The sequence below is a fragment of the Epinephelus lanceolatus genome, chromosome 8 (genome assembly GCF_041903045.1).
Source record: "Epinephelus lanceolatus isolate andai-2023 chromosome 8, ASM4190304v1, whole genome shotgun sequence".
NCBI classification, from domain to species: Eukaryota; Metazoa; Chordata; class Actinopteri; order Perciformes; family Serranidae; genus Epinephelus; species Epinephelus lanceolatus.
The window spans coordinates 13,963,006-13,988,260 of record NC_135741.1 but is presented as its reverse complement, the minus strand read 5'-3'; the positions used below and the strand labels follow the sequence as shown (position 1 = coordinate 13,988,260).

Genomic DNA, 25,255 nt, shown 5'->3' with positions numbered 1-25,255 from the left:
ACTGTTAGCAGAGCAATCGGCACATTCCAAACCAGCGCATTCTGAATGGGCAGTGCACTAGTCATGTAAAATTATTTGAAAGGCACCAATTACATAGAGTGAAACTCATAATTACAATCACTCACAAACAAGCAAACTTTGGTATTGAAACTGATACATCTGGTTAAATAATGAAGGCCGTTGTAGGTGCTTTTGTTGCCAAACACGTGCTTTCAATCGTCAGCCTCTCTGCTCATAACAGCAACACAAACATCTGCACATTTCTGCAGCAACTACTCAAAGCTTCAAAGCTTCGGATGCATCATGAAGTGTTTTTTTGGTGTAAGAGGGAACTAAAACTGTAAAAGCTGCATATCCAGCATGAAGAAAAGAATGGACGACTGTGACACTGAGCAGAAAATATGAAATATCTCCATTCATAACCGTGTACTATGGAAACTGTAGTTTATTATCTGTGGAGAATCATAGGATGTTACTACTCGTGAGAAATATCCTCTGGAAACCCCATAAAACCTGACGCAGAGGTGGTAATCTCTTGGGAAACACTACATTCCTGCTGAGAACAGCAGTGTATGTGACAGATGATAAACACCCTGATATCGCTGAGTGTGCATATCTCGTCCACCTGCCAGATCGCTGAGGTCTGGTCCCTGACTGTCTGCACAGGGGGGAAAAAAATCGGACCTCAGATCTCCTCAATCACAATGAAAAGCACTTCCATGGGAGCAGAACTAAACTGTTAGGCTCAGCCAGCTGTCAGGGTTTATGTGAATCACAAAAGTGGGAATCGTGCATTCAACTTGCTGACGTGCAAAATCAGAGTGGTGTTCACATATAAACCAAACTTGTGGTTTCTGTGGCTTACAAAGGGGAATGGAGAGTAAAACTTGAGAGTCATTTAGGACAGTCAAAGGAAAAAGGAAATGAAGTGTTTCACGTTTCCCTCACTCCACACAACATCAGCCTTTTAACAGTAACTCAAACTGGCTCACTTGTTCTTGAGTCCTGTGGCAAAACATGCTCAACAAAAACATTTGATGTAAATACCTTAAAGGGGTTAGTGTTGGATATTCATATTAAATGTGGCCAAAGCTTCAAATAGTGAGGTAAACTTATATAACATTAATCCCTGTGAGCAAAAACCTCAGGCTTCACACCAGGCGAGTAGGTGCGGGGGCCCATACAGAGATTGGGCCCCATCAGCAGCGTGTTTTGCAAAGAACGGGCCCTTATGAGAGACTGTCACCCTGGAAATATGTCTCTGTTAAAGATTAACTTTCATTAAATTAAAAATGGTGCCATTTGGTATTATGCCCTCGAAAAGGCAAACAAAGCCTTTTTTTTTTTTTTTTTGCAAAATAATCAAAATATAACAATATTACATGCTTATTCTACATTAACTATAAAGAAACTATTAAAATAATTAAATGAATTATTTCTTGTTTTCTTTGGTATTTTTTGTCACACAGATATGAAATGATGATTGCTATAAAATGTATGTTGATGTTGTCCAATGTCATGTCTCTGTTTGATCATGCGACGAGATGATATGCTAACGATAGCGTGCACTGGGACCCCATCATAACTACATGAATACTGAATACTCTGTTTAGTCTCGTTTTTTTTCTGCTTTCAGGACAAGCTGACATCAGCTTGTGACAGATTTGTTTATATTTGTCATCTTCTCTAAGATAGCCCCTGCAAGTGTTTATATTACGTAGTCAACAGTGTTACATGCTAATGTCAGGAAAATGTGTAATCTTGTTTGCGGATGTTATTAAATTCTCCCTAATATGTGATCATATTCCTGCTGGAACATGTCTGGTTGTGTTTAGAACCTTTAATTGGTGACTTTTCACAGTAAAAAAGTGCCACTATACTCCGTTACGGTCATTTCCCTGCTGTGAGTACACTGCTACATGTAGCAACATGCTAACGTTATCTTGGTTGCTGAAGTGTTCAATAGCTCCCAGATTTTGGATCATATTCCTACTGCAACATGTCTAGTTGTCTTTAGAAGCCTTCAAGGTGATTTCTCACAGTAGAAAGTGCCTCTGCAATGATGGTGCAAAGAGGCCAAGATGTGGAAGACCCTGAAACTCTGACCAATCAGAGCCGACTGGGCTGTTTTGGGAGGGCTTAAAGAGACGGGGTGTTTCAGACAGAAGGTGAACATGGTTGTTCCAGCACAGACAGCATGAGGAAAACATAGTGTTTTTTGGAACATTACAAAATGTAAATATGTTCTTGTAGAAACCCAAAATATAAGTATAAACTTGAAAATTAGCATAAGAGGACCCCTTTAAACATAAATTTTAATGATATATTTTTATCTAAACCCAATCAAAAAGAGCTGATCATCACTGTACCAAGACTACATGCATGAAAATCAACAATGACAATGTGTCCTTTCAGTTTTGACAGTCATCATCTGATATTTTCAAGAAGTAATAAAAACAAGAAACCACATATTCAGGGAAGTGAGGACTCATTATACACTTTCAATTTGCACCTAACTGCATTAAGGTCAAACAAGCTCACATGTTTGACAGATTTTAAATATATCATACTAATGTTGCTGCAGTCCATCTATAAACTCTTTGGGACTAAATAATTTCAAACTCTCCTTCAACCACAGGAAGAAAAGAAGTATGAACCATGAAAAAACATCTGTTCCTCCTGTGAACAGTACCTTCAAACCAGCTTGCCTACCATGTCTCTTCCTGCAGTTCCTTAGCAAACATGCTCCAAAAAGAATTATTCAATAAAGATATCTTTATGTGTGTCGCCCAAACCCAGAGCCCAGAGCCCATGCTCCTCCCTACCTCTGCTCTCTGCTTGACTGGATGATGTGGCATATCCAGCTTTAAGCGGGACGTGGATCTGAGATAGGAATGTAACAATCTGATCAAGATTCTGTTTCATACTGGCAATGAAATAAGTCTTTTCCACTTGCCAGGGAATGTCAATCAGCCTCCTTCCCGACAAGTCAAATCCGCTCTGCTGCTCCAAAATGCCAGTCATGCATTCCCTGGCAGCGCTAATCCAAGCCTGCTCATCTCGCCCTGCAAACTCAAATGCATTTCTCCTGTTTCATTGACATGCTTGGCTTGTGTTTTTCCAAGTCTGATGTGTCCAGTCCATCTTTCCCTACCCTCACAGCTTCGCCCGCAGCAGTTGTTGTTGCTCATTAGGTTACTAAAATCTGAGGGGAGTCGTCGAACTCACCTCCAGGTGCCCGTGGGTGAGGGTGCAGGGTGTCTTTCGTCTTGCTCGGGGCTCTGAGGTCATTCGGGGCAGTGGGTTTACGCTAAAGTGGGACAGAAAACAGGAGAGAAGGAGAGTTTACTCACACCTGGTAATTAAAACCTACCTCCCAAACACTTCCTGTGTTGCGAGACAATCACATCAACACCTGCAGTTACCAAAATTAATAGCCCAGTCTAATTATTCAGCTAGCTTAACATGAAACGAAGATGCTATCCGACTGATTGCCTGCATGGCACTACTGGTGGCAGGCTTGCCCACATCAGCCATAATGTAGCTTGGCTCATTTATTATGATTAGGCAGCTGAGGAGCACAGCTAATCCAATAGGAGCTGGAAATAAAAGATGTGAGCAGATATTGTGGGCAGCAGGTGGGGTTGTGGGAGGGTGGCAGCAATAACAAAAGCTGCTAACTGGATGATAAATTGTAAAAGGCAATAAAATAAGATATGGGAGGACAATGAAATAGAACAGGAGGGATCGCACAGACACCCAGTTATGAGGGCCAGCTTAGGACGTCTTCTGCCTTCTGCTGACATTTGACTCAATCCAGACCTTCATCTTCATTACATAACCTGCTATGGCCATATGGTAATGCTCCAGATATGCAATTCAAATTGCAGCTGGGAGACTGTTCTCTGTCAAAACTCCATCCACATGGTTTTTGCACAACCTGCACTTGCAGAGGATTTGGCAACTGGCAGGCGTTAAAAAATGAGACACAAGTAAACTCACAATATGTAATGTCTGCCGCTAGGGGCCTCACCATCAAAACAAAACAACAAAAGGAGGACTCTGATGACATCTTAAAGTAGCGTGGAATTATGGGAGTTCTTTTCTTCATCGTTAAATACCACGCACATGACTCAGGCAAAAAATCAGGTTCACTGACAAGGACTTGGGTTAAAGTTTTATTTATGTTATGTCATTTAATTCCAATGAAACAGCCGCCAGGAACATTAGCTAACATTCCTTTTACTTGCTAACTTGCTATTAGCATTAGATGAGTCAACTGCCCATACAGCTACTGTAGCTAATGTTCTTTTGTAAATTCAATCATAGGGTAGCCAATCGCTGTTTTACATAGCTAAAACTATCACACTAAAAATAACAATGAGCATGTTGCATTAGCTTGGTGGCTGCCATAAGCCACGGCACATTATAGTAAACTGGATTGATATGGGAATAACATGTCAATAAATAAGGTCTGTACTGGATTACTGTGTTGTGAATGGCACGCAGTTGGTTAACAATTATGCTGCTTGGTAGAAAAAAATGCTGTATTACAATGAATTTTGACATTTTACGATTTTCAATGACGCATCATCTGGTGTTTCCTGCGTTTCCCCAGAATTAACAGCGACTAGGGGGTAAAGGAGATATGACGCCACTGACAGGCGACCAAATGAAATGCACTGTTACCCATTGATGGTGGTAGGGTCCCCTTCATTCCAAAGAAAGTTGCTTTGTGGCGAATGATGCCTATAATATTCAATTGGCATGTATAAAATAACCCCCATGAACGGTACTGCTTCCGTGCTGTGTGGCACATGGAGCATGTGCCAGGTCTGGGTATCGGTCGATACCTTTAAGGTATTGACTGAGCTACAATCCATAAAGTCTGTGGTGTGGTGAAGTTGGGTGAGGTGTATTCACTGACTTGGCAGTCCAGCGTGCTGTATTAAAACCAAAAAATTCAAAAATCTGGTGGCATTTTACACAACTAAATGTTTCCATTTACGTAATGGGTATTGAATGAAGTTGATAAAAGGTATCAAATGAAGTATCTATTGGTATCTGTATCATTTTAAGGGTACTGGTAATGGTGCTAGTAACGGAATTTCTTAAACTAGCCTGCGCACTTGAGATGTCCAGCTACCACCTGTTTAGCGCTCTGCTAACTTGAATGGGGATCAACTGATTCAGTTGTGTGGCTCTTCTAGACCTTCCAAATTCTGATAGTAATACGGGTCATTTGGGGGGATGGGTTCATGCTCAAAAAATGTATCCACTAATTCACAATTGTCTCCTTCGCCATGCAAGTCTTTGGGAAAAAGTCTTTTTGGGCCCAATGGGCGTAATTCCACTGTTTGGACACTACAAACGCTGACCTCCAAGCCTGATGCACTTCCTGAGGGTCTCACTGTTACCTTCAATACAACTACAAATTTCTTTGGGTTTGAACATGCTGGACACATTTAGAATAACATAAGTTCACATATAACAAAGGTCCGGTCATTTTTAGACATTTTAATAAGGAAATGTTACATTATATCTCTAACCTTTTGTTGAGTGTAGCAGTAAAGATGTAAAAGCTATGAGAAGGATGAAAAGAGAAATGTTATATTTACCTGAGGTAGGACACTGTTGGAAGATTGTATAGTGGTGTTCTCATCTAAGGAGACAGAAATCATAACAGTTAGGACACACTGCAGTTCTGGCAGATAAAAGATTATTTTAGCCCATTCAGAGTGCAATTACTCAACATATCCTCAGAGTTACAGACAACGTATCCCCACTTGTGATGTCAGGAGAGACATTATGCTACGAGGAAGTGAAAGAGGTGTATAATAAGATCATGTATTATGCATAGCGACATATCGAGCTACCAGTCAGACAGACTTCAGATTAATCTCTCTGCCGTTTAAACAGCGTTGCCTATGCAGACGTGATAAAGCAGTTTAAAATCAGATGGAAAACTAATCATTTAGCATTTCTGTCCAACTCATGGGTGGAGGACGCAAAGCAGCAAAGAATCCCTTTTTTCCCTAACACCATCATTTATCCACAAGGGGGGAGGCATGATGACATCAGCAATTAAACTCCAACCCTTCAGCTCAGTGACGTTTTCTCATGGTGCTAGTGAGGCTGACTAAGCTGGAGGGCCCGAGGGGATGGTTTTAAAACATCTCCGTTAACAGCCAGGGATCAAAATGGCCTCCTAATTTAATCCCATTTAATCCAATTACATGCAGTGCCATTCATCAGCCACAACTAAGGAGGGTCTGCTCATGTACGGCGAACACAGTTGTGGCAAGGGTTGACCATGTGTGTGTAGGCTCTCTTGGCGATTAGGATAGGAATGCATTCAGGTTCTGCTGTGCTCAGACAGCATCAGTGGAGTTTTAAGAAGCATTTTGGAAAAGGATTCCAGCTCTTCACCATCTCTGCTATAATCCTGCCAGGAATGAGGCGTCAGTGATATGCAAAGCAGTACTGTGAGAATATGTAGGTTACACAGGAACATACAGATCTCATGTAACCAAATCCATACTGGAAATACACACAATTACCTTTATTGGACTGGGGCTCCAGGCTGGGCGGTGGGTGTTTGGTCTGAGCAGTCAGCAACAACTCATACGTGTGATCCTCCTCCTCCTCCGCCGGCTCGCCTCTCTCATCAATACTGCTATTAGTATACAGGGCCTGCAGGAGAAGGGAGCAGAGGCAAGGATTAAATAGAGGAGAAGAGAAGACCACTTGGAATATCTTGCGACCAAACATTCACCAAACATGGTTATATTTTATGATCTCCTCCAGAGAGCTGGAAAATGTTTTGGTCCAAAGAAACTTCCTTTGTGTTACTTCAACAAAGCATCCTCTATGGTCAGCCACAGTCGAGGCCAGAAAGGTTCTCTGATTTTGTCTCTCCACTCCTTTTCCGCCTCACTTCCCCTCCTGTTACGCCCCCTCTCTGTGCCTCATGCCGCACTCAATTGAATATTTATTAAGAAGTCGTGTGATTTGAGCAGCGGCCGTGAAGAGGACAGTCATGAAAGAGGTCCAGGCTAAAGAGTGGCTCTCAGCGGCAGATAATCAACAGCCCCCATGACAGTGACTATATTTACATGCACAAAGTACTACTGCGGGAAAAAAAAACAATATTCCCACTGTGCTGTCTACATGGGTAATGAACATGAACATTCCCTTTTACATGCAGCCTCGCATCATCTGATAAATGTGCCCTAATATGTTGTTTACCACATCAAAATATGGAAAAGTGGAATGGCTGGAGCTGCTTGTAGGATTTCCTACTGGAGATGGACTTCTTCAGCCTTCAACCACCTTCTTGAAAAGGTCAGCGTTGTGATATTAGCGCTTATGAAAAAACAACAACCAAGTCTTAATGTTTAAAAGTAGCTGTGTTTCTTCTTCCATCCAGAAATGTGGGCTTTTCTTGTGGGAATGCAGCTCTACCCCAGCCTTGCAAACTGTTGGCTCATTAGTTTGTGTACAACATACCCATAAGAATACACACAAGCTGACCATAAACAGGCAGGAGATCGTGTGTCACCTCCTTCTCACATATTTCTCTTTATGCTTTATGATCTTATCTCACCTCTGAGCTCACCTCTTCTTCATGACCAGGGCCAGCATGTGATGAGTGGACCAGGCGATCTTTCTGTAAATGATTAGAAACATAAGATGTAATAAATTACTCATCAATCTGTCATTGGTTTATTGCAGGAACTTTTTTCAGAAATGCATTGCATGCTCAGTCTGTATTACAAGAAGTGTGATGCTGGTGGGGTGTGAGGCCCAGCTGTGTGGATAGAAGACCACTATCACCCTCTAGTGGGAGGTCTGTATTTCATCTCCCATAAAACCCTGTCATTAGCCCACCATTCTGCCTGTGTGTGTGTATGATTGTGTGTGAGGGTGCTGACCTTGCCAGCTTCACTATCCGGCCGCCCAGAGTCCCTGTCGGAGGACTTGCCGCTGGTGAGGCTGTCCAGAGAGTGGCAAGAGGTGGCTTCAAACAGAGCCTCGTACGGGCTCTCCTCCTCAGGCCCTGGGGCCAGCCCCGAGATCAGCTCACTCACCTTCTCCAGATCACCTGTAACACAGGTCGAAATTTACATAAGTGCACAAACAGACAAAGCTCTTAGCTGAACAAATTAAACAGTCATTTCCTGCTCTGTGTTTCCTGTTTAAACTGCTCACTGAATCACTGCAAACAACAGTTCAAACATCTGGTAAATCGTACTCTTTTTCCGTGGGCTGGGACTCTCCTGAGGCGGAGGGATTGGTGGAGGGGGAAGGTCAATGTCAGGGGGTTTTCCAGTCATGTGACCTGTGACAGACAAACAGGAGATTGTATCACAGCCGGGAAATGTGAAATCAAGAGGATACCACAGTTCTCTGTTTTCACATATTGGGTTTTCACCTAAGATGAGAGCGGCTATCTCTCTGCTCTTCTGGGAGGGCATGTCCTTGACAATGTCCAGCGCTGTCAGGCCCTTCTGATCAACGATGTTCACATCGATCCCTGAGGCATGACGACATGAGCAGTCAAGGGTAAATAAAATATACTTCAGAGAAGCTGTGTTGATTAAGAGCAGAAGGTCATTTAAACGTGCTTGCGTGGCACTTGACTGACCTGCACTGAGAAGTTTCTGCACCACATCCGTCTTCCCATACAAGGCTGCTTCGTGGAGGGCGCTGCCTTTCTCCGTCTGAGCAGAAAAAGAAAGAGCCAGAGGCACAGAGAGAGTTGAGACAGAGGACACAAACCCACAGTGTCACAAGAATATGATTATTATGAAAATTAAAGCTCATGTTTATTTCCCTCTTCTAATGCCAGATTAATCTCACTGCAGCAGCTCCCACATTTCAGCAAGATAAACAGTGTATGGAAACTTCCGGCTTCATGCCCACCACTCAGTCCACTTCTCTACTGACAATTATGTGGTTGAGAAATCAAAGCTTATCATTTTCCAGCTCAGAGGGCCATGCTAATTGAAACCTGCAGGATGCAAGGCCTGAAGGACACTGGGTAGACTCTGCATCCTTGATTCAGGGGAAAGGAGGACAGTGTAAAAGGAAAAGCATCTCCAGACAGACGGATGGCACAGTTTGGTGCAGAGTCAGAGCCACAGGGCCCACCAGGGGGAGCAAGGCCAGCTCTGCTTTGATACCGCAGCAGTTCCTTTACAAACTGAGGGCTTAAGAGTTTAATCTCATAGCTTTAGTAGGAAGTAGTGAGAGGAAGTGCTGCAAGAACAGATTAAGTTACCCAACATGATTTCGGCCATGACAGCATATTAAGACACACTTGCAAACTGCAGCTTTTAAGTTCACACACATAAACAGAAACACACCTCATAGTTGATGTCCATGCCAGCGTCCAGCAGCACCTCCACCACAGACAGGTGTCCGTTCCGAGACGCCAGATGCAGCGGCGTGTGTTTCTTGGTGTTGCAGCTGAGCAGGTTGGGGTGCGCACTGAGCAGCAGCTTGACCACCTCCAGGCGGCCGTACAGCGCAGCCAGGTCCAGTGGAGTCTCAAACTTGTTGTTCCTCATAGTGGGGTCCGTCAGCTCCTCCAGCAGCAGCCGCACCACCCGGGAGTGGCCGTACTGGGCGGCACAGTGCAGCGGTGTCTCGTTGTCATTGTTCTGTTGGGGGCGGAGGAGCGGGTGAGAAGCAGCACAGGACATATACAGGAAACAAAGTAGCAAACAGATGTAATAAAGGAGATCAGGAGGGAAGCAACATGGGTTGAATCATGTTTGTTAATGAGGAAGAAGAGGTGACTCAGCGGAGTCACCGTGAGGATAAACCAATCAGTGCATAGAGCCCGCCACATTAGCAGATTAAAAGGTCATGAGAAAGCACCAACAACGATGAAGCACACACTGAGGCCTGGAGGGAGTATCTGGCAGAGAGGGGAGGGGGTGGTCCTGGGTGGAGGACTGGCACACATGCATGGACTAATGAGGACAGGTGTTGGGGGTGGCACTGTGTGCCAGGGGCAGCAGGGTGCTAGCAGAGGGGCAGAGGCACCCAGACAGGCGGGGAATTAACAGAGACATGGGCCACTTAGATGTCACGAGCGTCACTGGCATTGCATAGCTACAAAAAGTGAAACCTGGTCCACAAGTTTCGTCCTGTCAAGACGGGCTGTCACATTTATAAGCCACTATTGTTTCTGTTTCATTAAGCCTGTATTATAGGTTTGTGTGTTATGTGTCTATACATGTTAGACGATTCATTGTTCTCCAAGTAGGCTGGATGTCCTTTTCCTTAAAAAGACAAACACACAGCTTTAGTGTGAAGGAGTACATTGATCGTAAGGAGCAAAACATTTACTAGGAACAAGGTTAGGGGGACTTATGGCTTCCAATAGAACCCAATTTCAATCAGATATCTTTATGTGATAGTTCAAGTGACCCCTTTGAAAATGGCCATGTCAGTTTTTCCCTCGCCAAAATGTAGCCTAACTTTGGAGCGTTATTTAGCCTCGTTCCCCACAAGCTATGTCAACATGGTTGGAGGTGATTTATACCTTAGGTTCTCTACTTTCAAAAGATATCACTGCCTTAAAAAATGAGCCTTTTAAAGACAGCAATGTCACCTTGAAATTATTTTTGCACAGTTTCCCACCATTCATTTATTTGTGGCAGCCCACCAAGCATCAACATCTGCTGCCACATACTGATTTTCTATTTTTGGAGCTGGATGATTCATTAGTGGTGTGATTGGAATATGAATATATACATATATATACCATTCAGTTGATTGCACCACACTCTCAGAGTGCAGAGCGTGCTGTGGGCACAGACGGGGCAGCAGGACACCAGGTACAGTGAAGGTGAAACATTGCGCTGGGTCTAAAAGTTTGCTTTCACTCATGTCTGCAGCAGCTGCTCCTGTCATTTATCGATCTAATGTGATCAGCTCTGATTGAATCAACTGATCAGTTAACCACCCCATGACTCAAACTCCTCAAACTGCTACTTTCGCCTACGCTGCGTTCATGAACCCGCAAAAACCTCAGTATTTAGACAGGGGACAGAGAATGATACAAAGGGACACACACATACACACAAAAAAAACCCTGAAAGTCTGCTGACACACGTCATCAGCTACAGCCACACACAGATTCTGTATCACGGTGGCCATCTTTGGGACGCCACTTGAAAAAACATGAGTTTCTAGGGTAGCTGAGAGAGAGGAACTACATGATGTGGCCTGGTTAATTGTCTGACACTAATGTAAACTCAATATTTCTGTGTATTACACACCAATTCAACAACACACTAATTCAACAATAGCCAGGAGAGAACTCTGTAAAGATCAGAATAAAAATCCTCTCAGCAGCCAGTTGATGACTGGTGCCCTTGGTGTTAAAAATTCACATCATAGCCCTTCATTCTGTGTAAAAGTAAATATAATCTCATCTCAAAAATCTTCATTGTAGAACAACTATCTAACAGACAAGCAGACAAACAGCAATTTAAAGCAGTAATTACAGTGTCAACTCAGTAAGTGGTGCTTATTGGATCTAATGACTCGCATGCAGCAACAAGCTCAATGTCTAATAAACCTGAGAACCTTCAACACTGCTGATGCTCCCTCTCATGAGCAGCCAACAGGGGGCAAACCTTGCAATCCAGGAGCTGAACTGAGATGATGGCGTGGGAATACTTTCTCAAACAACTAACACACAATGACAACATGGATAGTCATAATTAAGACTTTGCTGCTGGGTTGTTTCCAGACACGTGGGAAGAGTAGTGCAGAAAACTAAAAACACTATCCTGGGAGATAACATGAGAGCAGGAGAGGAGAAAACAGCACTACAATCACTGCCCACGATCTCTCAAGATGTGACAGAATTGCAAATGTGATTCTTGGCAATCTGCAAATAAAACCTGTATTTAGCCCTTCAGCTTTTTGGCTCCATTCACACATTGTGCAGTGATGGGTGTGGCAGATAACGCCAGCTATTGTGGAGCCACATGCTCCGAGAGTCGGTCATTCCAGACACACAGAGCCACCTACAAAGGGGCTGACAGCTGGCGTGAGAAGCTCCCACATGGACATGTATGATGCCAGTTTGGGCCACTCCCAGAGGAACGTGCCAGCTGTGCCACTGAAGACAGGACGTCATGTGGACGGGGGCGACGGGGCAGCTTTAGACAGGTGTCTGTAGCCCCGTAAATGAGACTCTTTCAAAGACCTGGCGCCAGATGGGATCAGCAGGTATCTCCTTCATTGTCGGAGGGAGAGAGTGGGATTGAGAGTGGGATTGAGAGTGGGAGAGTGAGTATTGTACTTCACTGGCAAAGCAGGTCACAGCTTGAGCAGCAAAGGGGAGGCGGGGCTCAGAGAAACAAAACGACACCTGCCTATCAAAAGAGGGGACGCGGAGCCAGCCTGGGGAAAAAACAACCACTCTTCTCTTGGGTGAACTTAACTGAACAAAACAAATGAAAAAAAAGGCTTAATACAGCCTTTCTTCGAGAACCAAACCAAAGCGACCTCCGTTTTCACTGCCTGGGTGGTTTCATTTGGGATTTGTGTGCTTGTTTCTCTTTGGCTCAAAACAAACTCACGTACACACTCTAGCAGAGAAAAGCCCTGATCGCTTGTAAAAAAGAGCACGCCTTCTTTCATCTGTGATGAACCATCGAGCACTTGTCACAGCTTTTTAGAGAGATTAACTCTGAGTATTTAGATGACTTCATCATGCAAACATACACACTGCGATGACATCAGCATGATTCACTTCCTCAAATATGCAGGTCTGCTGCTTCAATAGTAATCGTGAGTAAATGTAGCGTACAATGATTAACATAAACCACAAATGATGCCAACAACAGGCTGATTGGGACTTTGTAAATGTCTGTATCACTAAAACATGAAGCTTTTTCTCACAGCATAAAAGGAATGCAGCCGTTAAGTGAAGTGATACCTTGAGCTCGGTGCTCGTGATCATGTTAAGACCAAGTGTCTCCCCCGCCAGTGTGGTGGTCAGTGCTCTATGGCTATGTGTCAGCCAGCATCTGATCGGATTAAACATGGTTGACCAGCCGCTTGACTCATTGATAGGAAACAAGCAGCAGTGACACATCGAGCCTTGCCTCGCCTCCTCTGATACAAGGCATGCTACACATGTTATTCACACACTGCAGGACTCCCAAACACCCCTAAACATCCTCCAGCCCTTAAAGTTTGACCGCAGTCTGTGTTTTTATTGTAGTTTTTAAATATATGCTCTTTAACAAAACATAATTTGCTCACCTATTGAGTCCCACTGGGGACAGAGCAGGAGGATCTTAAGATTACAGACCCAGCTTTTCTTTCTCATTTCTGTGATTTATTTGATGAAGAGTATTAAGTATAACTTTCTTGTTCAAATTCTCCCATGCAATATACTGTATTTATTAGGGGTGGGAATCACCAGGGGCCCCAAATGATACTTGGTGTCCATGTAACGATACAATACTGCCACATAAAAATATTGTGATTCAATGCTGTATTGATTTTTCACACCCTTAAATATTTATCTGTTGCTACATATAGATGAGTCCACACAAAATGATCACCATATTAACACAGATAGTGTGTCATGCCTCCCTATGACAGCCAGCTTCTCACGTCACCTTTGAGTGTGACCGTTCGGGACCGGTATCAATATTTTTATCTTCTGACGACACGTTGTATGAATCAGTTCTTTCAGATCGTATGGTGCTGGTCAGTATACAATAGGGTGGAATACAATTAAGCTGTCGTGTAAAGTCTGTTGTGTAGTCAGTACATGACAGGAAACAAAGCACAACCAATAAGGCTAACCAGGCTATAGTTTACCTCAACTTTAGCTTCACAGCAACAGTCTGTCTGAACTGTATGTTTTGTATATATTTTTCTACTCTTCATATATGTTATTTCATCTTGTTTTTTATATGCCTTCTTTTGCACCAAAGTGGACAGTATCCCAATTTCGTTGTGCTGTGGTACACAAGTATGACTGTACAATGACAATAAAGATTTCTCTTATCTTATGTCGTGGCAAACTGAGTACCACTACTATGTAACTGTCATGTTAGCATCAATATCCAGGCAAAACTTTCTGAGTAATGTTTGCATTTAAATACCTCTGATGTCTTGCTTAAAAAACACCCCCTATTGGTGGCACAAATATCACTGGAAGGCCATGATGTTTCGCTGAAAACACCTGCTTTTGGATGCACAATAGCTGCTGGAAATGCTGGCAGTCTCTCACTAAACACATCCAATTCTGGTGGCACAATCACAGCTGGTATGAAACATCCACTTTTGGATGCACAAAAAAAACACCGACTTTTGGTGGCACAATCACAGCTAATAATGCCCCTGATGTCTTCCAAAAAACACCCAGTTGCGGTAGCGCAATCACAGCTGGAAATGCTGCTAATGTCTCGCTAAGAAACATCCACTTCTGGAGGCACAAATTCCGCTGGAAATGTGGCAATGTCTCACTAAAAATTAACAGTTTTTGTTTATTTGTCTTGAACAGTGTTTGCAGCCTTGCAACTATCTCGCCAAGGTGTCACGCTATCCACCATCTCCTCCCCCTGCTCATGAAAAAGTCAGCTCATATACATGTAGTCAGATCTAAGGATACAAATAAAACACACAAATGTATCAGTGGTTTGCAAAAGCATACAATGCCAACATTTAAGTATGGTGACTGGCCTGTCAACATACAAGAAAATGAGATGATCATTAAAGTGATTAAAAAATGGGAAGTCTGTTTCATAACTATTTTTAGCAGACTGATAGCCCTGCAGCAAAAAATATCTCATTTCAAAACAGTGATACTAAACTCATCTGTGATTTTCAGTGCAACTCTTTCCTTTCCTTACATAAGAAGGGCTCAGTGAGTTCCAGCACGAAATCTCACCCTATAAAGAACAGGATCAGCCTTATCTCCACTGTACTACCACGGGCCACGTGAGCAGTCAAACAATCATGTACTAACAAGACAGAGCTCTGAAGGCTATTACACAAAATGGCACCAATGACTTGCAGCCTCGCTGGGAAAGAGATTAGAATTCACACGGCACAGCCAAGACTTCCTGGACAGAACATGTTTTTATGAAAATCCTGTCTGTGCTGCGGTGCTACAGACAGCATCAAACCTCATCCTGATTTAGACCTCAGTACATGTCGAACAAGAAGAGATTAAGATCTCTGCTGGTGTCTGCAGCTGATTGATAAACCCTGCCCTAACCAGGAACATCTGGAGATTACACTCCATTGTGCTTTCATGCTGCACAATATTCACAGAGAGGGGGGAAAGAGGCACACAGTGACGGAGAGAACAGAGGATGTTGTGATTCTCACAACCTGGGGCTGGGAGATGGTAACACGGTTTGACTAGCGACCTCTGTCACGTGACGCACTGGCTGGCTGGCAGCGGAGCGAGGCAGCGGTTACGTCACCCTGGCCCCTGGTAGTGGTAGTAGTAGTGGTGGGAGGTGGTGGTGGAGGAGGAGTGGGCTGAGCAGCTGTTGCAGATAGTGTGCCAAAGGGCTGCCCATGCTCGCTACATGCCCGTGTCCACCGTCACTATCTGACATCCTGAGGCAGGCACACATGCAGTTCTTGTGCATTAACAATTTGCAATTTGTAAGTGTTAAAGATAATTCATTACATAATATATAAATATTTAGACATGTTTATGGTAACAGAAGCATTAGCATTTATAAGAACTATATAAAAAGTTAATTTATGGTTTATAAATCACTCTAATGATAGCTGTAAGCAGATATAAAGACATTTTATGTGCAACTTCTGCTGTGAAGACACAGAAGTTAGAGGTGTTGACAAATGCATTAATAATCGCTTATATCTGCTTACAACTATATTATAGTGTATTATAAACCACTTATTAATGTATTTAGCAGAGATGCAAGATTTTCATTTTTGCTGATATCCAATATGCCGTTAAATTGTAACTCATTTACAAGTCTCTCCCTAACCCTAACCCTGTAGTGGAAGTGTTATATTACTGCCTACTCTTTTTGTGACTGCCCTGGTGGCAGATGCAGACGTAAAATACAATGCTTTTCAAAATGTTCACTGGGTAAAACATGCCATATTTATTTTTATGTAACATTTTCAAAGAAAACTATAAAATTCATCCCACTTTAACAGGCTTGGATGATTGTCTCCCTAAGACAATCCTGACAATAGCCAAAACCAAGGCAAATTTGACCTTTTTTAACTAATTGACTTAAATAAGTCAAATTTTTTAAGATAATTGGCCTGTCGTATCGGCAGAAATGTTCATTTCAGGTCAATGCCGATATTTAATTTTGAAGGCGTCATCTGCCGATACCGATGACATGCTGATATTATTGTGTATCACTAGTATTCAGTTAATTTAGTGCCTATAAAGGCCAATTTTTATTTATCATTTTTTATTTTCTAGTGTTGAACGTTAATTAATCATCTAATTAATCAACTAGCAGATAATTAATGTTCAATTCTAATAATAATTTAGTCATTTAAGATATTTATCAAACAAAAATACAAAACATAAGCTGGTTCTAGTTTCTGATTATCACGATTTACTGCTTTTCTCTTCTATTAAAAAAAAAAAAGTTTTAAATTGAATATCTTTGGGCAACTGTGTTGTAATTATTTTTTATCATTGTCTGATATTTTGTTAAAATAAATAAATTGACAGATTAATCCAGGGGTGGCAAACATACGGCCTGGGGTCCAGAACCGGCCCGCCAAAGGGTCCAATCCAGCCCACTGGATGCCTGTGCACACTTAATAGTGATGCACTTGTGAAGGCTGAGAGGTGTCAGGTTTCAGGAGCAAGTTAAACATTTGAATCGGACTATATGTGTCCCATGAACTAAAATGAGTTTGACATCCCTGGTTTAATCAATATTAGGGCTGCATGATATTAAAAAAAAAAATCATATTGTCATTATTTTGACAGATATTATGATCCCAATATTAGTCACAATTTAAGTTGGAACAATGATCATGTGTTTTTTGCTGGTGTGTGTACCAAACAGGCTCCCTTAAATCTGGAATATAATTTGTAGGCTGTGACCTCACTGTAGCACCACAATGCTTCATTTATAATAGTATTTTGTGACACATTTTACCTTTATCAAATATCGTAGCTCCTGCACTTTAAATATGCACTTGACTATATTGTGATTTCACTAATAGTTTGATTAATTGTGCGGCCCTAATCAGTAATGTAAATAATCGTTAGTTACAGTCCCATATTTCTCTCCATTCCTGAAGAGCCCCGTAAATACTCATTCCCAAAATGCACAGCAGCAGTAATATAAAGGCTGACTCTAATGGTGGACTTCTATTTGGACACTGTCATGCATTCCTGAGTTAACAGACCTTGCAGTCCTGTAATGAGATGAATGTCTAACTGGCTTCCTGCCATAGATTGTAATTCTCTGTACAGTGAACGTTTTCCAGCTTTTACAGGAAAGATTAGTTTCCCCTTCATATTGCACCAGATTAAATGGGACTTTCCAAACATCGCTAACCTAAAAGCCTTTAAGATGCTCGATACCATCTCTGCAACTGAAACTCTCTCCAGTAACAAATGGCTCCAACTGCCACATAAGACACACCCTGAAATTTGCAAATGTGAACACATGACAATGGAGAATTCTTGGTCCTTCTGTTAAATAACAAGGCTTCACCCCAAGGGCTCCTCAAATGTGCTTCAACCATTTCTTGGCACGACAGAGACAAGAACAAGTCCTGGAGGACGCGCAGAGAGCAGAAGGTAAAGGGAGGGAGGGGTATGGTGGTGTTGTTGAGGGAAGAGCTGGACACTGAAGTGACAGACAGAGGGGATAAATGAGCGCGCTTGGCAGACTGTGAGCGTTGTGCCCAGAGGAAGGAGGGGAAACGCTGCACTACTGATAATGAGGTGACCAAGTTTGAAGACATGACTTCTGCTGCCGCCATCAGAAACTTTTCCTACGTCAGCCCTCAGAGATACAGCACATCAAGCCTGACAGAGACGCATACGACCCATTTCCAGTCTCAGCTTACACCCATCCAAAGCCAGAATATTTATTCTTAGTGACTGACATCTATTTGACATCTCTTTGGCATTAATTTCATTCTGTTTGGATTTGTCCGGGGTAACTTACAGTGCGTGATGGAGTTCATATTAAAGGCAGAGCGCCCTGACATCTGAGCCGGGGTCAGAGGAAGTCATCTAAACATATATTGTATTAGACATGTGACCTATATAGGAAGATGAAACGAGGGTGAGAGGTAGCGTGATGCAAGTCGGGGCAGACTAGGGGCTATATCTTATTATATCTGTAATACACAGAATGTATGGTAATTAACTAAAAAGAGGTCAATGAAGACATTTATTATTGGAGCCAGTGTTCCTATACAAATTCATTTAAAATTCAGTTTTCTCATTTCTTGCATAAGGTTCATACAGGATTTGAAATGTTAATGTTATATGGTGAGAATCCATCTGCACAGATTACACTTCATTTTATTCATTTATTTATACAGGAGAAGAATTAGAAGTAACATTAGGTGTGTCACAGTTAAACTGGCCTGAGTCAGTTAAAACTGGTTTTCAGCAGGTTCAGCAGCAGATAATTAGATAATTATCATAATTGGTTAATCCTTATGCCATCATTCCTTAAATAAGATTATTCTCACAACAAATACAATACAATGAGGCGTAAGAGAGTCGGCTAGAGCAGCAACTAACGATTATTCTTCTCGACAAATCTACAGATTATTTTCTGATTTGTTGTCTTTAAATTTCTTGTTTCAGTTTAACACCCAAATATATTCAATGCAGAGTAATGCAGAAAAATCTGATCTAGTCAGACTGTTTACGTTAACGATTCATTTTTTTAGAGCTGAAAATAAGTCTATTAGTTCAATCAACTCTTCAAACAACAGAAAATAATCAGCGACTGTTTTGATAACTGATTAAAGTAATTCATCTCTGGTTTGAGGTGCTGACATATGATGATGTGCTGCTTTAGTTTGTCTTATGCGGTAGTAAATATTACGATAGTTTTTGGGTTTTTACTGTCGGTCGGATAAAATTAACAATTTGATCACCTTGAGTTAAATTGTGACGATCCTTTTCAGACATTTTACACCCATTTTTTCCTTTCCAATACTGATTCCGATACAAGAGAGATACAATCAACCTAGACATTATTTATACATTCAAGATATCCTACCCATTATTTCATTATTTGCTACCCAAACAGCAAATGCCATATTGTACTATTGCACTTGGCCACTGGGATCAGCACTGATATCCAGTCAGCAACACAGCCTCTGGAACGTCAACAGACTTGTCCCCAATGCATCATGCACTCAGTAGACTTCAGCTAACAGTTAATGACACAGCATATCAGCACAGGTAAATGGATAAATAATCACAGAAGACATTCATTGTCAATTATATTATTTATTTTAAGTTTCTTAACGTATACTGCTGTTGTATGCTAGATTATGAAGCTTCTGAAAGGTATACGATCGCACCAGAGCGCCCACTTGAAAGCTACAATGGTGACGAAGCGGAGGCTCTTGAGGGTGCTTTCAAACTGGCCCTATTTGGTTCAGTTCAATCGAACTCAAGTTCGTTTGCCCCCTAACTGCGGTTCGTTTGGGCAGGTGTGAACAAGGCAATCACACTTGGGCATGCAGCAAAACAACCGGACCGAGACCTTCTTGAAGAGGTGGTCTCTGTCCGGTTACAAACAAACTCTGGTGCGGTTTGTTTGTGGTGAGAACGTGTTCCGACCTCGTTCCGAACCAACTGCAGTCACATGACACATTGTTTGGGTTCAACATGAGCATGTTACAGTCCTGGAGGATTATTAATGTGCACCTCCTCCTGTACTGCCTTAATATGCACATTCAGCACATCCAATGCATCAAAACACTGTTTTCTAGTTGGAGCCGCGCCTCGTTTTCAAACTGTATGGTTTGACTAAAATGAACAATGACAGCAATATAGTCCACGATGAGCAGCGCTAAAATCAACCTGTGTAGTTGTCCCTCCATTGTGACATTAGAAAGTGTCACATTTATCTTGCAAGTGTACTCTTCTTCAACGTTTTGTTTACTTCCTGGATTTTTCCCACATTTAAATTCTGACCAATCAAGAGCAGCTTTCTTGCACAGGCATTTGATCTGGTCCGCTTGTAAATGCTGCCGTGAGAACACGAACCAACTCTAGGCAATTATTCAACAAAATTAGTCCCTGATATGGACCAAAGGAAGACAACTCTAGGTCTGTACAGTAAGTCTCTAGACTGCAACACTCTGGAGATATAGAGTTCTTAAATGTCATGTGAGACATTAACATTTATTAATAAATTATGTGGTATCGGATCGGTGCACAGAATCACATACTTGCCGAAACTTGGTCCAGCATTCTAGGCAGTATCGGAGGCATTTCAGATGTTGCTATTGGAACAACTCTTCAAAAGAACAATCAGGTAATCTAGAATCACCTTTTTAATCTACAATGAAAATAATCCTTAGGTGTAGCCCTCAATCAATTATCAAAAAGGTTACTGATTAATTCCGTTTTTCGACACTTTGGTTGGTACTCATTTCAGCTCCACTGTCTACTTGCTTTTTCATTCATTTCCATTTCAATATGTACTGCACCTGTGTAACCCCAGTATTCAGATGGTGGTGTCAGTCCAGGTCAGGTCCTGTGGTTAGTGGTTAGCTCTCCCCTACTGATGCGTTTGAAACATCAAAGCAGCTAACACACCCATGAAACTATCAGTAGGAGAGCACAGAGGTATAATGAATAAACATTGGTCTGGCTGGCTTCCTGGATCAGGATGACAGAGAATTGGATCGAGTCCAGTCTGATTCTTCCAGTGTCCCTGAAGGCACCACCAAAGCCCCAATCCTCTGTACCCTACTTAAAGCCTCATCACACACCATTCATGTCTGTCTAGCTCACTCTGCACAAACACCACATCTCTCCACTGGGTCACTCACCACCACTGTACCGTGACACTGTTACTATGACAACGTCCCACCTCTTCCTCTCCTCAGCAACGCGAGCACAAACTGGGAGGTGGGGTGAAGAGGAGGAGGGGCAAACACACCCATTTACACTCTCACACAGACAAGCATGGCATGGAAATCTTTCTTTGATGCTGATGGAAAGAGACTGGTACACTGAAAACCTCCCATCCTCCTCCTCCTCCTCCTCCTCCTCATGAGATGGCTCTCTGGTCCTGGAGTGTGATGAGAGGCAGGATGCATCCTGCCCACTTAGTCACATGATGCCATCAACCATGACCACAACCAGGGCCAGAGCATCCACACTGCATCCATCTCTCTGATTTATTCATAACAAGGCTTCAATTATTCAGGCTCGTGACCAGGTAGTGGTCCCCAAACTATCCCGAAAGTGTTTACATTAAGACATCATCCATAATCTCAACACGCCACAAGACTCAGTGTTAAATCCATCAAACAGACTAAATGGAAAAAGAAAGTAAGACAGCGACTGCAGCAAAATTCACACACCAATATATAGGCTAGCAGCATTAAAGAAAGCCAGCCTTCCCATCCAAACGTTAAGAAGATTAGACCAGGGGAAATGCGACAATGTTCAAAAATAGCGTTCAGCTTTATCTACAGGCCTGGGTGGGTTTCCAGCTCTGCCAGCTGAAAATGCAACCACAGAGGGACCAACATGTTCACACTGCTCACTGCTCTATGTGTGAGGGTGACACTGTTGGAGACACTGTCAGAGACACTGTCAGCTCTGTGGTGTCTGCTGAACAGCCAGCCAGTCACTTGCAGTCCACTCAGAATGGATCTATGACCCACTTTTGGACAGCGAACCACCAGTTAAGAACCACTGATATAGTATGTTAATGAGAGATAAAGAGTTAAAGTCGGGTCACTTCCTCTGGTCTTTTTTACTCCAGTGGGTGGGTAGCTTAATGAGTGACTGATTTTATACAGGAAACAGAGAAATATTTTTTTCCCCTAGGCCTACTTTTTATTTTGCTAAATCTTTAAGGCGTTGTTTTATTGATCTTTGAAATAATACAGTTGCGCTAATATGAGTAGTTGGTTCATAAATTATCTAATCAGCAGAACACTGATTAATTTCAATAACAAAATAATTTTATGAACTTCTAACATGTCTGTAGCCATGCTAGCAGCTCGGTGATGCTGTACTTAGGGTTCATAGCAAGCTGCTACCTCCGGGGCTGAAAAATGAAGCCAGTGTGGAAGTACCAAAAAAACTGCAGTACCTTTCATAGCCACTTGGGACTGGCTCCAAAAGTGGGTCAATCCTCATAGACGTCAATGTTAAAATGCCAAACTTAACACAGAAACAAACATGTTTATAGCCTGGTACAAAAAACAGTTTTGGTCTCTTTAACCAATTTTCATGTTCATGACAACTGTCTGAGGCGTGAATTTTGATATAGCTCACTTGTTTAAATGTTTATATGACAAATCACTACCACGGTGACAACATTGTTTAGGTAATGTGGCCATGGTGTAACCCCAGATTTACAGAGTACAGGTCATTTTAGTCACCTAAAAAAGTCTTGTCCAGAGTTTGGTCGTACTAAAAGACCAACTAAGGAGTCGAATGTTCAGTTTATCCAAGTACACTTTGTTTCATTGGTTTTAAGCCTGTTTTTCGCAAGCCAAAATTAGCATTCGCATTATCACAGTCAGCCATAGACTATAAATGCCCTATCCTAACTAAGCTAGCATTAGGGTTAGCTCCATCCTCTCATCAAAATACGGTCACTTCTGGTTCCAAAATCCAAGATGGTGTCAGTCAAAATGCCAAACTTGAGGCTTCAAAACGTGAGTCTACAAACCAATGGCTGAAGTCACAGTGTCAACAACCATTACCATATTTTATACAGTCTATGGCTCACAGGTGCTTTCAGCAGAATGCAAAAATCAGCATGCTAACATGCTAATGTCTAACAGGCAACGTTTGCTGTGTTCGCCATCTTAGTTTAGCATGTTAGAATGCTAAAATTTGCAAACTAATGCGAAGTACTGTTGAGACTAATGGGAACGTCATTAGTTTTGCAGGTATTTGGTCATTAAACAAGTACTGGACTGATTAATATTTGACCTGGTGAATGGTGCTAGATGTGTGAGACATGTTATTTCAGTTTACCCTGAGGGAGACATGAACATCTGTACCAAATGTCATGATGATCCGTCCCATATTTGTAAAGACATTTTACTAAAAACTGCAAATATCAACATCATGGTGGGGACCAAATTATTTATGAACAAAAATTATGACAATCGATTTGCTAGTTTCTGAGATATTTCAGTCCAGACCAAAGTGGACCAGTTGACGCTGCCATACCTAAAGCCACGCTGCTAACACGGCTAAAAATAAAATAACATTTTGTTTGTTACAGCTGCACACATGGTATGTTTTCCTATGTGTATTAAAATAAATGGGTGTTGTAGCTACAGGTCAGACTGGATTGAGGTAACTTATGTTTGTCATGTTATATGTAGCATAAATTATTAATATAGTAATTAAAAAAATAATCAGTTGCAGAACTACACAATTCATCTATTTGGCACTCAGTTTGTAGCAACAATCCAACAGTATCCAGCAGCCAATGTTACAGAGGGCTTCCTGTAATCTAATCCATTTGTCAACTTTCCATTGTTGATTTTTTTAATACCATTAATGGTCGTTGTAGCTCTAATTGATAGTGTGGTTTGCTAGCAGTCAATATTTCCTCCTACTGCTGGCTGTGTGGTGCCAACAACTGAAATGCTCCAGGCTGCATATTATACAAGTTTTCATTACTAATGTTTTCAGTTTTTAACACCTCAAAAAAAAATATTAACAACCAGACTTACAAATCACCCACAGTAGCCCTCAGAGGACCAACATTACTTAACTTTAAAGAGCATTGTTGTCCAAGGCCTTCTCCACCCAGATCAAAAGGCTGATACAACAGTATTGTAACATGTAGACAACAGATTATTTTATGAGATGGAGGGCCTGTTGTTATGCAGTGTCACTTTCGTAACACTTAATATACATTTATAATTTACATGAACCTGTACCAGTACCCCAGATTACCTTTATTTTCTGCAATAATAAAAATGTAATTGCAGCTTTTAAAAATAACTCCAAACTTGTGAATTCCACATTGTTATTTATCTAAAACATTTTTTCATTATCTTCAAGTTAGACGTGTTGCCCTGGCCGCCTTTGCATTTCACATTACAAATTCTGCAGCAAGCATTGTCTGTTAAGTTTTAAAAGGTGTGACCACACTTGTGGTGTGCCCGCTTTTGGCTTGCTACTGCCTTCCGTGTTTCGACTACAAGTCTATCACATGCAAATTCCACTCACATGTCTCATACAACTGATGCAGTCTTCCATCATCTCAAATCAAACATCTATGCAGGGGTCAGGGCTAAGGGTTTGGTTCAGGTTTAGGTAAGAGGAAACATGTATTGAGTTCTTGATCAAAACACTGGCTCTGTGCAGCCTTGCATCTCTCACAAAAAATCATTCACTGTCTCAGCTTTGAAAAATTAAGGTAACGAGTGCATGCATCTTTTTAAGTAGTTCCAACACTGGCATAAATGAGTCAATCGTATGAGTCTTTTATAATCTGACAAACTCAATTAGTTTAGTAAAGCCAACATGATTTGCTTTGAACTCAAAAAGCTTTATGAAGTTAACCCAACTCAATTTGTACCCGAAAGTTGTGTTGATATTTAGTGGTCAAAATATTTTATGTAAGATATTCTAGCTTATTTATTTAAATTCCATCCTTATCAATGTTTTGATTTTGACCAACTTCTCAGAATAAGTTGTAAACTGACTAAAACGCTTTTCACTCCTTTTATTGGGGTTTTCAAAGTTAAACAATCTGTGGCAGTGGTATAAAAGTGGAAGTAGAATTTCTAGTACAAAAATATAGGAAATATTCAGCCAGTCAAAAATCAGATATACCCTTAGAGGTGGTTTGTCAAGCACATATAGAAAAAGTTTGTAAAATATAATATTTACGAGTAAATCATATCATTTTATTTAAAACAATAATAGTAGTTCTATAAAAAAAGATAAAATAAAATTAACAAACGACAAAAAATAGGGGGATTTAGCAGGATGTCAGATTGACCATGTTTTGTGTCATTTAAACTAGGCTAATAAGGGGAAGAA

At 41.6% G+C, this 25,255-nt stretch overlaps 1 protein-coding gene across 11 annotated transcripts in view; it reads right to left on the bottom strand.

Annotated features, from left to right (window-relative positions):
• The window catches only part of anks1aa (ankyrin repeat and sterile alpha motif domain containing 1Aa), a 102,698-nt gene that overhangs the window by 54,965 nt on the left and 22,478 nt on the right, over positions 1-25,255 (bottom strand). For 10 of the 11 annotated variants that reach the window (XM_033628578.2, XM_078169874.1, XM_078169878.1 and 7 more), the window contains 9 exons: positions 9,369-9,665; positions 8,648-8,723; positions 8,435-8,536; positions 8,255-8,341; positions 7,935-8,104; positions 7,607-7,669; positions 6,561-6,693; positions 5,619-5,662; positions 3,229-3,310 (listed from right to left, as the gene is read on the bottom strand). In XM_033628578.2, coding sequence (XP_033484469.1) covers positions 3,229-3,310; positions 5,619-5,662; positions 6,561-6,693; positions 7,607-7,669; positions 7,935-8,104; positions 8,255-8,341; positions 8,435-8,536; positions 8,648-8,723; positions 9,369-9,665 — 1,054 coding nt within the window. The remainder of the gene's footprint in view (positions 1-3,228; positions 3,311-5,618; positions 5,663-6,560; positions 6,694-7,606; positions 7,670-7,934; positions 8,105-8,254; positions 8,342-8,434; positions 8,537-8,647; positions 8,724-9,368; positions 9,666-25,255) is intronic. The other variant, XM_078169876.1, reaches the window with a different exon arrangement.